The sequence below is a fragment of the Anolis carolinensis genome, chromosome 2 (assembly GCF_035594765.1).
Source record: "Anolis carolinensis isolate JA03-04 chromosome 2, rAnoCar3.1.pri, whole genome shotgun sequence".
Classification (NCBI taxonomy): Eukaryota; Metazoa; Chordata; class Lepidosauria; order Squamata; family Dactyloidae; genus Anolis; species Anolis carolinensis.
In genome coordinates, this window is record NC_085842.1 from 197,209,615 (window position 1) to 197,221,927 (window position 12,313).

General features: G+C 40.7%; 1 protein-coding gene across 1 annotated transcript in view; it reads left to right on the forward strand.

Moving 5' to 3' along the window:
* Positions 1–12,313, forward strand: part of il27ra (interleukin 27 receptor subunit alpha) — a 54,590-nt gene that overhangs the window by 2,564 nt on the left and 39,713 nt on the right. Inside the window, exon 2 of the mRNA XM_008103722.3 lies at positions 2,854–2,935. Coding sequence (XP_008101929.2) covers positions 2,869–2,935 — 67 coding nt within the window. The 5' untranslated portion in view covers positions 2,854–2,868. The remainder of the gene's footprint in view (positions 1–2,853; positions 2,936–12,313) is intronic.

Consider the following 12,313-nt stretch of genomic DNA (forward strand, 5'->3'; position numbering starts at 1 on the left):
AATATATGTCATTGTAGACAGATAAACCAGTTCAAAACAGATATTGTGGGATTTTCTATCTTGATATTCTGGGATATAGGGCTGTTTGGAAGGGCCCCCAGGCCCTACATAGTCCTTATATCCCAGGATCTGATCCCAGATTATTTATTTATCCCAGACTATCTTCTTATCCCAGATTACCTGGCAAAGGAGACTCAGTGCCCTTCCACACAGCAATATAACCCAGAATATCAAGGCAGAAAATCCCACAATATCTGCTTTGAACTGGCTTACCTGAGTCCACACTGCCATTTATTCCAGTTCAAAGCAGAAAATGGGAGATTTTATTTGGCTGTGTGGAAGGGACCTCTGTAAAAAAAAATCTCCTGGTGGTGGTGGGAATTGTAAATTGAACAAGATAGGTTTTGTAGGTTTGTTTTTAAGTTTAAATTTGTATGTAAGTCAAAACAGGCATATTTTTAAAGTATAGCTTCATCCATATACATATATATAAAAGGTTTGGATAGTATAGGAAGGGTTAACACCCCTCCCCGGTGTTTGTTTTGCTGTCTGTGCCCCTCTTCAGAAGATTTCCCTTCACTTTCTGTCCCTGTGATCATTGTATTCTGAAAAAATTGGCATGGTGTGGAAACAAGGATTGGTGACAAAGCTTCAGTTAAGACACCTTTTCCCCATTATAACTCTTTTGGGAGTGAATTTCCCTTCCAGGGGGTAGATTTCTCTCACTTCCTGTTGTCTCATCCCCGTTCTTAACTATGAGTCATTTGTAAGTCAGATGTTTGTATCTCAGGGACTGCTTGTATACAGGACTTCAATATAGTCTTAATGAGTATAGCAATATACAAACAACAAACTAAACATAAATTGACAGCATACAACATAGATAACTATAGCCTAATAAGTACCACTACAGACATAACAGACGTGTCTTCCCACTTACAAAATTATGTTTATATGTTATCTCTTACTTTTATTTCCTAACCCTTTGACTGACTGGACGTTATTTTTACCTATGTATGATTTTAACTATCAATAGTTTAAAGATACAGTAGAGTCTCACTTATCCAACACTCGCTTATCCAATGTTCTGGATTATCCAAGCATTTTTGTAGTCAAAGTTTTCAATATATTGTGATATTTTGGTGCTAAATTCGTAAATACAGTAATTACTACATAGCATTACTGCGTATTGAACTACTTTTTCTGTCAAATTTGTTGTAGAACATGATGTTTTGGTGCTTAATTTTTAAAATCATAACCTAATGTTTAATAGGCTTTTCCTTAATCTCTTCTTATTATCCAACATATTCGCTTATCCAACGTTCTGCTGGCCCATTTATGTTGGATAAGTGAGACTCTACTGTAATTGTGTTTATTTTCCCTGCCCAGGAAGCATTTGTTACAATCAGAGAAGCCCAAAGTGAGATAAACTGGGGAATGCAGACACAGATAAAACTGTCTGTGTATGTTTCTCAAAATGTATGTTGTTGGTTGGTGACGTAATTGTAGAAGGGTCACAGAAAGTAAAGGAAGTGAGTCAGGTTAATGTGATACCTACAATATAGAGCAGTACTAGTAAGATTGCTCTGAAACAGTTGCCCTTCCTTTCAGGAGTTTTCTTCTGCCCATCTAGAATTGTTTTTGCTATGTGCTCTCAAGTTATCTCAGACTGATGCCGATTCTTAGGTGATCCTATCATGAGATTTTCATGGCACACTGTTTATTCGTTGCCTTTCCTTTGAGGCTAAGAGAGTGTGACAAGCCCAGGGTTGGTCTGGGCCCTTCCACACAGCCGTATATTCTCTCCACTTGATTCATTCGCAAAACATGTGAAGTGATCAGACTGAGAGGTGATTGGCCCAAGGACAACCTCTGAACACTGAATAGAGTTTTCAACTTGAGCCTCCACATTACATTGATCTCACTGTATCAGGGTTGAATTCAGTGGAGATTGTCAATCTAATAATAATAATAATAATAATAATAATAATAATAATAATAATAATACAGGTGGTCCCAGTGGTAATCGGCACACTGGGTGCCATGCCAAAAGATCTCAGCCTGCACTTGAAAACAATAAACATTGACAAAATCATGATCTGTCAACTGCAAAAGGCCTCCTTACTTGGATCTGTGTGCATCATCCGAAAATACATCACACAGTCCTAAACGCTTGGGAAGTGTTCGACTTGTGATCTTGTGATACGAAATCCAGCATATACATCTCGTTTGTTGTGTCATACTGTGTTTTTGTAAAATAATAATAATAATAATAAATATTTATTTATATCCCGCTTTTCTTCCTAACCAGGCCCAAAGCGACTCACAACATAATACAATACAAACCAAAGCACATTTAACATAAAATACAAGAAAAAAATCACATAAAGCACAACAATGTCCAGAAATGAGACATAAATCAATATTAAGTATTAAAAACATTCAAAACCGATTACAATTATTGTGGAGACTCATCAATTAAATAGTATATTTCGCTAAGCCCAGTCATCAATGATAAACACGAGCCAGTAAGCAAATTAGGAGGTCTCCACAAAAAATAAAAAGAATAAAAATAAAAAATAAAATCTGAAAACAAAACAAAAACACTAAAGTCCCCACTAAAGCCCAGGAAGAATAGAGTTGAAAGTTGAGCATCAGCAAAGAAGTCAGTAGCCTTAAGCCAAGCCCAGTTTCAGTACTGTACTGAGTTGATGGCCAAAGGGGAGCTGGTTGGTAAAATTCCCCAGTACTGTCCTATAAGATATCAGTGGCAATATAATGAACATATGGGCATGGAATTCAATGTTATTTGGCATTATCCTTTGTTCTAACCCTCTCTGTCTTTTCATGCAGGACATTGTAGGCACCATGGGAAATAAACTGAGTATGGCATGGTTGTTGCTTCTAGCATTGAAAGTTTTCGGCTTGGAAGAAGGTAAGGGATCAGCATTCATCACTTCGCCCGAAAGGATCTCTGTCCCATATTCTGTTGCTGAGCTTTGGGCTACAGACTGGTAGATTCCCGCAGCTGCATGGGAACTGGTTCCATGTACTGCTCTGGTATTTCACACACATCTGGTCACTGCCAAGTATATCTATGATTTTTGGCCCTTTTCCTTTCCTGATAATAAGGAATGTTTGTTTTCTACCCAGTTGATAATTCCAAGATTGTAGGTGTATACACCATGTGCCACAGCAACATGACTGGGACCAGGGAAAGCATTTTGACTGCTTTGAAATCTGTGTATTGTAGTAGTCGACGAGGGCTTGCTTACTCAATGGCTGAGATTCATGCCCTTTTTGGAAAATATCAAAACATGTTGTATATTTCTTCTTAATTTTTATTTCCCAGCGCTTCTTCCAAGGAGCATGAGATAATACACATGAACGAATGCCAGCATGTCTTATCTTTGACTTCATATCAGTCCTGTGAGATAGATTAGTTTGAGATATTCCAATTAACTGAAGGTCAATAAGTGAGCTTTTACTATTACAGGTCACCCAGTAAGCTTCATGGGCAAATTGAGATTTGAATCTGTGTCTCCTTAGAACTGTCCAGAATTTTCATTCTCAGTGGAGTCATGGGCTTGGAGGATCTAGTGGCATATGAAGTTCAGAACCTGGAGGATATATTTCTAGACCTGACGCTAGACACTAGAGGGGCGGGCTGTTGCCAGCTGCAATAAATTACCACTGACCGAGAGGTCATGAGTTCGAGCCAGCCCGGGTCAGATTGAGCACCCGACCATTAAAATAGCCTAGCTCGTTGTTGTCCTAAACAACCCGAAAGATAGTTGCATCTATCAAGTAGGAAATTTAGGTACCACTTGATGCGGGGAGACTAATTTAACTAATTTACGACACCATAAAATCGTCCAGTAGCGTGTGGAAGAATGAGAAAGTACTCCATCAAGGACTTAGTGTCACAATGGATGATGAAGCAGCAGCTCCCCCTGTGGCCAGAATCGAGCATACCCTCATGAAGCCAACTCGAAATGTTAAATTGCCTCTGTGTCTTTGCCTCTGTCTTTGTCTATATGTCGTATGTCTAATGGCATTGAATATTTGCCATGTATTGTGATCTGCCCTGAGTCCCCCTCGGGGTGAGAAGGGTGGAACATAAATAGTGTAAATAAATAAATGAATTGTATGCCAAAAAAAAATTTCAGGGCGGGGGGGGGGGGGGGGTTTGAAACTTTTTTTAGCGAATTATGAAGAGTAGTTCCATAATGCCAAATAATTTAGAAATCAGGCTCCATCAATAAACTTCAGTGGACACTCATGGGGATTTGGTTAACCAGTTAAAATTCATGAGTAAACCGATTTTTATAAACCTGAAAAATTTCAGAGGGGGTTGAAACCCTACCCCCCCCCTTGCTTGGCTACAGTCCTACTAGTATGTAACCAGTACCATGGCTCTATCCTAAAATCTGTTGAGTCCTAGAATACAAGAAATAGTGAGAAACTGGTGTATACTTTATCCACATAGCCTAAAGCTAATTGTATATCTAACATATTTAATAGTTTTGTGCATGAAACAATGTTTGTGTGCATGGAGACATCAGAAAGCAAAGCTGTTGCAATTTCAGCCATTTGCACAATTTCAGAATTCTGGATAAAAGATAGCCAACCTGCATAAGTGAATGTATATCACTTAAGCTGGTATAAGAGGCATTGAACAAAATGATCCTAAGGCCCCTTCCACACAGCTGAATAAAATCCCACATTACCTCCTTTGAACTGCAATATATGGCAGTGTGGACTCATATAGTCCAGTTCAAAGCAAATATTGTGGGTTATTGTGTCTTGCTATTCTGGGTTATATGGCTGTGTGGAAGGGTCCTAAGCTTCTTCTAAGCTTGTTGTAAGAGAAATTAAAAATAATTATGATAGATCTGTTGAGTGAGATGGGAAGCCTGTGGCCCTCCAGATGCCCTAAGATGAACAAAAATTAAGGATATAAATGTTATGTGTATGTGTGGGTGTGTTTAACGAATCACTAAAATAACCAATTGTTCAAACTAACACTGCAGAGCCTATATTATAAATAACAGTAGGAAAGAAGGTCCATAGGAAATAAATTATTAGTTGAAAGGAAAAAGATAACCCAAAGTTGCATCTATTTAATCAGAAGCCAGACACATTTCTGTTAACAGTCTTCATCAGCGATCGGTGTAAATCTTGTTGCCCAATGTTTCCTCCTAATGGAAAGCAACACTAGAATATAGATTGATATGAAGTCAACATGCCTCATCCCCTTTATGCCCCATAGCAACCTCCAGCATTCCTCACTATTGATGTGCTGTCTATAGCTGCTGAAACTTGCAATTGTTGGGAATTGATGAGCCGCCAAAGCTCAAATCACGCCCTTTATGAGGTAAATTCCCATTAAAATTGCAGAGTAAATGGAAGCATTTCTTCCTATGCAGCAGTGAGACTTACGAGGTGTGAGTTTTGGAAGGCCTCTGTGTCTTCAGGAAGGCAAAGGAACGCAAAGTTAGCTTTAAAGTTTAAAAGCATTTATTGAGGTAAAAAGAAATCCATTGATGGATAGAAAAGGATAGAAAAGGTTTGGAGCTAACGATCTAATCTAATCTGTTCTAATACACATAGATGGATTAAAATAACAAAGGTCTACATCTTGACTAGAAGAGGGGACAAAATGGAACAAAGCAGAAAGATGGAATGGCGACCAAACCTCGTGGGTCGCTTCTTCTCTAGGGCCATAAACATTCCAAAGGCCAAATTGGGAAGTTACGTCAACCCTAGGAGAGATCACATTTCTAAGGCATCAAAGGGTGGGTTGACCTAAATAGGACAGGAAGGAGGAAACAATAGTAAAGCCTAATCAGAGCATGCATAGAACTGGGGAAGGTGTCCCTAACTCTTTTCTAGGCTTCCTACCTAACCATAGAGACTTAAGCAGTACAGGATGATATTTTTCCAACAGCAATCCCAGCATCCTCTGCCAAATGCATGATTCTCACCTATAGGTGGTTTGAATTAGACCACGGACTGTAAAGCCACATGGGAAAAGGTCCCAGAAAATTAAGAAGGACATAAGATCTATGCAAAGCAATGAGGCTAATGGAGTGGGAAGGCCCGGAGAGGGTATAGTTTTTAAGTATGTGAAGTGTGGCTAAGTCAGCAACTAAGTGTGAAGTAAGTATCTGAGGAAAGACTAGGTAATGAGGGTAAAAATTTGAAAGGGCCCGTGAGAAAGTTTTTTGTTGTTTATTTGTTCAGTTGCTTCCGACTCTTCGTGACCTCACAGACCAGCCCACGCCAGAGCTCCTTGTTGGCCATTGCCACCTCCAGCTCCTTCAAAGTCAAACCAGTTACCAGCCATCCATCTTGCCCTTGGTTGGCTCCCCTTCCTTTTTCTTCCATTTCCCCCAGCACCATTATCTTGTCCAAGCTTTTCTGCCTTCTCATTATGTGGCCAAAGTACTTCATCTTTGCATGTAATATCCTTCCATCCAGTGAGCAGTCGAGCATTATTTCCTGGACTGGTTGGATCTTCTTGCGGTCCAAGGCACTCTCATAATCTTCCTCTAACACCACGTTCAAAAGCATCTATCTTCCTTCGCTCAGCCTTCCTTATGGTCCAGCTTTCTCATCCTTAGGTTACTACCATTGCTTTAACTATGCAGACCTTTGTTGCCAATGTGATGTCTCTGATCTTCACTATTTTATCGAGGTTGGTCATTGCTCCCAAGAAGTAAAAAAGTGAGAAAGTTGGGTTACAGCAAAATGGATGGTCTGTAGACCTAGGAACAATAAGAGCTCTGTGGTGTTGGGAGGAAGGAAGTGGAGAAGTTTGGGACTCCTGGTTGGTTGGGGACTGTGGTGAGAAAGACAGCAAGACGTCGAGTACAGACTCTGAGACAGTTCTTAAAACTTCTCAGAACTGTATAAAGAGGAAATACAAGAAAGTGGTATCAAGTAGTATGGCTTACCACTTGCTTATTTTAACATTTCTTTCTAGTGAAGGGAGAGAAGTCTGTGAGGTCCTAGAAACAGTTAATGCTGCTTCAACTGGTGGGAGGGAGAGGTTTTGAATGAGTTGTGTGTTAGGCCGTTCCTGCAGAAGGCTCTTCTGGGCATCCATCCAGTTACGTCTATCCTGTAGGTCAGAGTTTTCTAAACTGTGTATTGCGACATGTTAGTGTGTTGGCTTCAGTATATGTCACACTAATGGGTTTTTTTAGAAATGTTTTTTATTATTTTCAAAATTATTGTAAATAGTGCTACACAAAATTATACAAACATTCAAAACATTTTCCATTGGTAACATATGTTTACATTATCCCCCCTCTTGCTCCTCCCCTCCCTTCCCTAGGAACAGTTTACAAATTTTGATGTATTTATTGTGATTCTTTATATTTATCTTTCCCTTTTATTCTGTAAATTAAGCCTTTCCATTTTGCCTCCCATGACTTTCTGATTTGGCCCATCCTGTAGTAACTTTTTCTTTTGCTAATGTAGTCTTGAAGAAGGTCGTCAGCTAAATATTTATACCATGTTTTTGTGTCCCATTTCTTTTGGTCCTTCCAGCCTAAAGTGACTGAGACTTTAATTGCATCTAACATGTAATTTATTAATCCCTCCCATTCTTTAGATCCCCCTTCGCCTTCAATTTTCTGGAGCACAAATTGTCTCTTGTTCCAATCTGTTTTTATCCCTAATAGCTCCTCCATTTCCTTTTTAATCATTTTATGGAACTTTTGTATTTTTTCACAATCCTACCACATGTGGGTGTATGTCCCAGTTTTCCCGCAGTTGTGCCAACATTGTTTTGGGAAGGTTCTGGTTATGTGAGCGAATTGCACAGGAGTTCTATACCATTTTGTCTGGATTTTGCATTTGTCACACTAATGTAACAATAAACCTCGGAACCTCTGTGAAATAAGCAATACTAGTGAGATGTGGAAGCTTTAAAATGCTTGATGACAAAATGCAAATCTTTTTATCTGTCATTCCACCAAATATTCAAAAGCTGTGTTCATTCTATCAACCTCATACATCTCAGTAAAATGGCAAATAGTTACTTTATTGGTGTTACACTTTAAAAAAAATGCACATATTTATATATTGTTACTCATGAATGACAAAAAATCTTGGAAATGTTGTGTTATTATCGTACAAATCATATGCGGTATTTTTTCAATATATAAATGAAAGATTTTCATGAGATCTGTCATGTCATCATATGCTTCACTGCGGTGGCGCAGTGGGTTAGACCCCTGTGCCAACAGGACTGCTGACTTGAAGGTTGGGTTGTTGACCTGAAGGTTGCTGGTTCGAATCCAACCCGGGGAGAGCACAGATGAGCTCCCTCTATCAGCTCCAGCTCCATGTGGAGATAGGAGAGAATCCTTCCACAAGGATGGTAAAAACATCAAAACACCCCTGGAGTGTGGTGGAGGCTCCTTCTTTGGAGGCTTTTAAGCAGAAGCTGGATGGCCATCTTTCAGGGGTGCTTTGAATGCGATTTCCTGCTTCTTGGCAGGGGGTTGGACTGGGTGGTCCATGGGGTCTCTGCCAACTCTATGATTCTGATACGGGCATCCCTTGGGCAACGTCCTTCCAGGCTGCCAATTCTCTCACACCAGAAGCGACTTGGAGTTTTTCAAGTCACTCCCCCCCCCCCATTACTACAATTTATGGATGTGTCTGTATCTCTTATAAGGTTTTGGTTTAACCACCTGTTTGCTAGTAAAACTGAATTACTATGTCGCGAAATGATGTATGTCTAAAAAGTGTGTCACCAACATGAAATGTTTGGAAAGCTCTGCTGTAGGAAGAGGTGCATTTCAGGCATTTCAGGATACTGCTGTGTCTCTAGATCTGTTTCAAGCCGCAGAACAAGGTTTCATTTGGGAAACTGCCTTGGGTACCCTGGTGCATGATCTATTCTGGAGGAAAGGGATAATAGAGGTTTGGTCTTGTTAATTTTCCTAGTTTTCTCAGCAGTTTTACCCATCCTCTCCTTTTAGATCTTCTATCCATGTTGGGAATAGAGGCAGGTTTTTTTTTCGTGTCAGGAGCGACTTGAGAAACTGCAAGTCACTTCTGGTGTGAGAGAATTGGCCATCAGCAAGGACGTTGCTCAGGGGACGCCCGGATGTTTGATGTTTTACCATCCTTATGGGAGGCTTCTCTCTGTCCTCGCATGGGGAGCTGGAGCTGACAGAGGGAGCTCATCTGCTCTCTGGATTTGAACCACTGACCTGTCACTCAGCAGTCCTGCCAGCACAAGGGTTTAACCCATTACACCACTGGGGGCTCTTATAGAGGCAGTGAGCTATGATGATTCCATTTCTAGCTGCCTTGTAGGATTGAGAAGGTGCTGCCAGGCATCTTAGGCTGCATTTCCATCTTAGAATGAATGCAGTCTGACACCACTTTACTTGTCATACCTCAGTGGTATGAAACCATGGGAATTGTATTTTTATAACATCTTGTGCTTTCTCTACCTATTTGTTCTGGTGTCTCAACAAACCACAATTCCCAGGAATTCATAGTGTTGAGACATAGCAGTTAAAGCATTGTCAAACTGCATTCATTCTACATTGTAGATGCATCTTTAGAGTATTGTGAGAGGCAAAGGTCACATGTGTACTGATAATAACAGGACTGGATCTACCATTATGTTTTGGGTACTGGAGAGCAATAGTGAGGTGTTGGAAAACAAAACCACATATGCGGCGTGTGCTTCATTTGGTCCTCGGGTAGCTTGCTGCATTCAGGCACAGGGGTGGATTCAACCCTTGCTAGGGTTGGAATCAATTTCTGCTGTCATCCTGATCAGCATTTGGGATTTGAAGAATAAAATGACATCTTTTTGGTCACCTCAGGGAATGAAGTACTTTGAGCCCAACCCTGCTTGCTGTAGTCTACCACATCAAACAAAGAAATAATGTATAGAGGGTGTAACTTGAGTTTTAAATGCTCCTTTACATGTAGTCCAGGGAGCCCCGGTGGCGAAGTGTGTTAAAGCGCTGAGCTGCTGAACTTACGGACCAAAAGGTCCTAGGTTCAAATCCCGGGAGAGGAATGAGTGCCCGCTGTTAGCCCCAGCTCCTGCCAACCTAGCAGTTTGAAAATATGCAAATGTGAGTAGATCAATAGGTACCGCTCCAGCGAGAAGGTAACGGCACTCCATGCAGTCATGCCGGCCACATGACCTTGGAGGTGTCTACGGACAATGCGGGCTCTTTGGCTTAGAAATGGAGATGAGCACCAACACTCAGAGTCAGACATGACTGGACTTAACATCAGGGCAAACCTTTACCTTTACCTTACATGTAGTCCTACCCGAACTGGGGGATCTGATCATCACTTTCCCCTCTCTCACACCACACTCTTTTTTTTAAAAAAAAGACATTAAGGGAAATAAAACTTCATTAACGCCTTTAAGACTTGGTTGATCTGCCGATTATATTAGCATCCGAAGTGTGTTCCGGGAGGAGGGCCGACAGTCAGACTAGACACCCTTGCACAACCACAAGACTGAAAGAAGCCCGGTGTGATATCTGTACGTAGTTGCTGCTGCATCAGCTTTGTCGCTTCCCCTTTCAAATCATTTTTTAAGAGCCACTGTGAACATTTGCTCAAGATCCTACAGCATATCTCAGAACAAATTCTTGGAGAAAAGGATAGCAATTAATCGAGGGACTTATCTGGAACACATTAACTCTCATTTCCCTTTCTCTTTGTGGTGTAATGAAACATATGTTTGGAGTCTGTGTTTGAAAGGGTTGGGGGATGGGAGGTTAAGATAAGTGAGTTGGTCATTGGAGGTTAAGATAAGAGAGTTATGTGGAATTGGAGGGAGCATGCAGTTGTGGAACAGTTGAATTGTTTGTTTGGATTTTTATATAATTTTTATATAATTTTGTTTGACTACATGTAGTTTACTTTATTGATGTTAGGTTTAATTTATTGATGTTAGACTTTAAATTGATGCAAGGTTTTAATGTTATTTTTATATGTGGGGTTTCTCTGGGATTTTTATGTTCAGTATTTGTTTGAATGTTTGAATGTTTGCCATTTTATGTTGGAATCCGCCCTGAGTCCCATCAGGGTGATAGGGTGGAATACAAATAAAGTTTATTATTATTATTATTATTATTATTATTATTATTATTATTATTATTATTATTTTATTATGACACAGCAAACAAGATAGACATGCTGGATTTCGTATCACAAAATCACAAGTCGAACACTTCCCAAGTGTCTAGGACTGTGTGATGTATTTTCGGATGATGCATGCAGATCCCAGTAGGGTGGCCTTTTGCAGTTGGCAGATTATTATTATTATTATTATTATTATTATTATTATTATTAAATATGCTCAGCTGAGAGTTGGGAAAGGGAGGCAGGATGGAGTGAAGGAGATTTGCTGCCTGAGCTTGTTTGAATCATAGAATCATAGAGTTGGAAGAGACCTCACGGGCCATCCAGTCCAACTTCCTGCCAAGAAGCAGGAAAATCACATTCAACGCACCCCTGACAGATGGCCATCCATAGTCAAAAGCACTCGATGGGCCAAATACTCCCCACGCTCACTCATACTTTAAATCAGTGCTTCCCAACCTGTGGTCTGGTCTGTGAATCACCGGTGGTCCCCAAGAAATAAATATGGTCAACGACCTCACAGTTACTACACTGTTGCACCGAGAGTGACTGGTCTCGCAAAACCCTCTTATAGTGCCAAGGCAATGGGGATGTCGGGAGGGTAAATGTTGACTAACCATGAAAGGCATGACAACAACCCTCCTGACTGTTGCTTTTCCTTCTCCTCCCTCCCCCTGAGTGGAGCCATTCCATGTGGTGCCTAGAAGCGGGAGCGCCTTGGTGTCTGTGTTTTTAGGCCTGTTCTTGGGGTTATTTGGTGTGCTGATTCAGAAAATTGTATTGGTTAGACCATATCAGCCTAAGATTATTAAATATGGTTTTCTGTGGGCAAGCAGATGGCGACTACTGGATGGTGTATGTTCTGTATCAGAAACGAGAGCTGATGTGGTTTATCCAATACAGTTTTCTGAATCTTTCTGAAGGTAGACAACCCTCAGGCTTGGAAGGAGGTCACCCATAGAAGGAGATGCAGGACCAGGCAGCCTCCGCAGAACTCCTCTGCTCAGCTGCATTTACACAACAGATTTGAAATTCTTACATCATTAACATACAATCAGGAAACACATCTTGTGGAGGACCACAGTTTCTTAGATACCACTCAGTGGACCACCCTGGATCAATGCGCAGGGGATAGCCCTGACGGGGACAGTGCATCACCACAGTCACA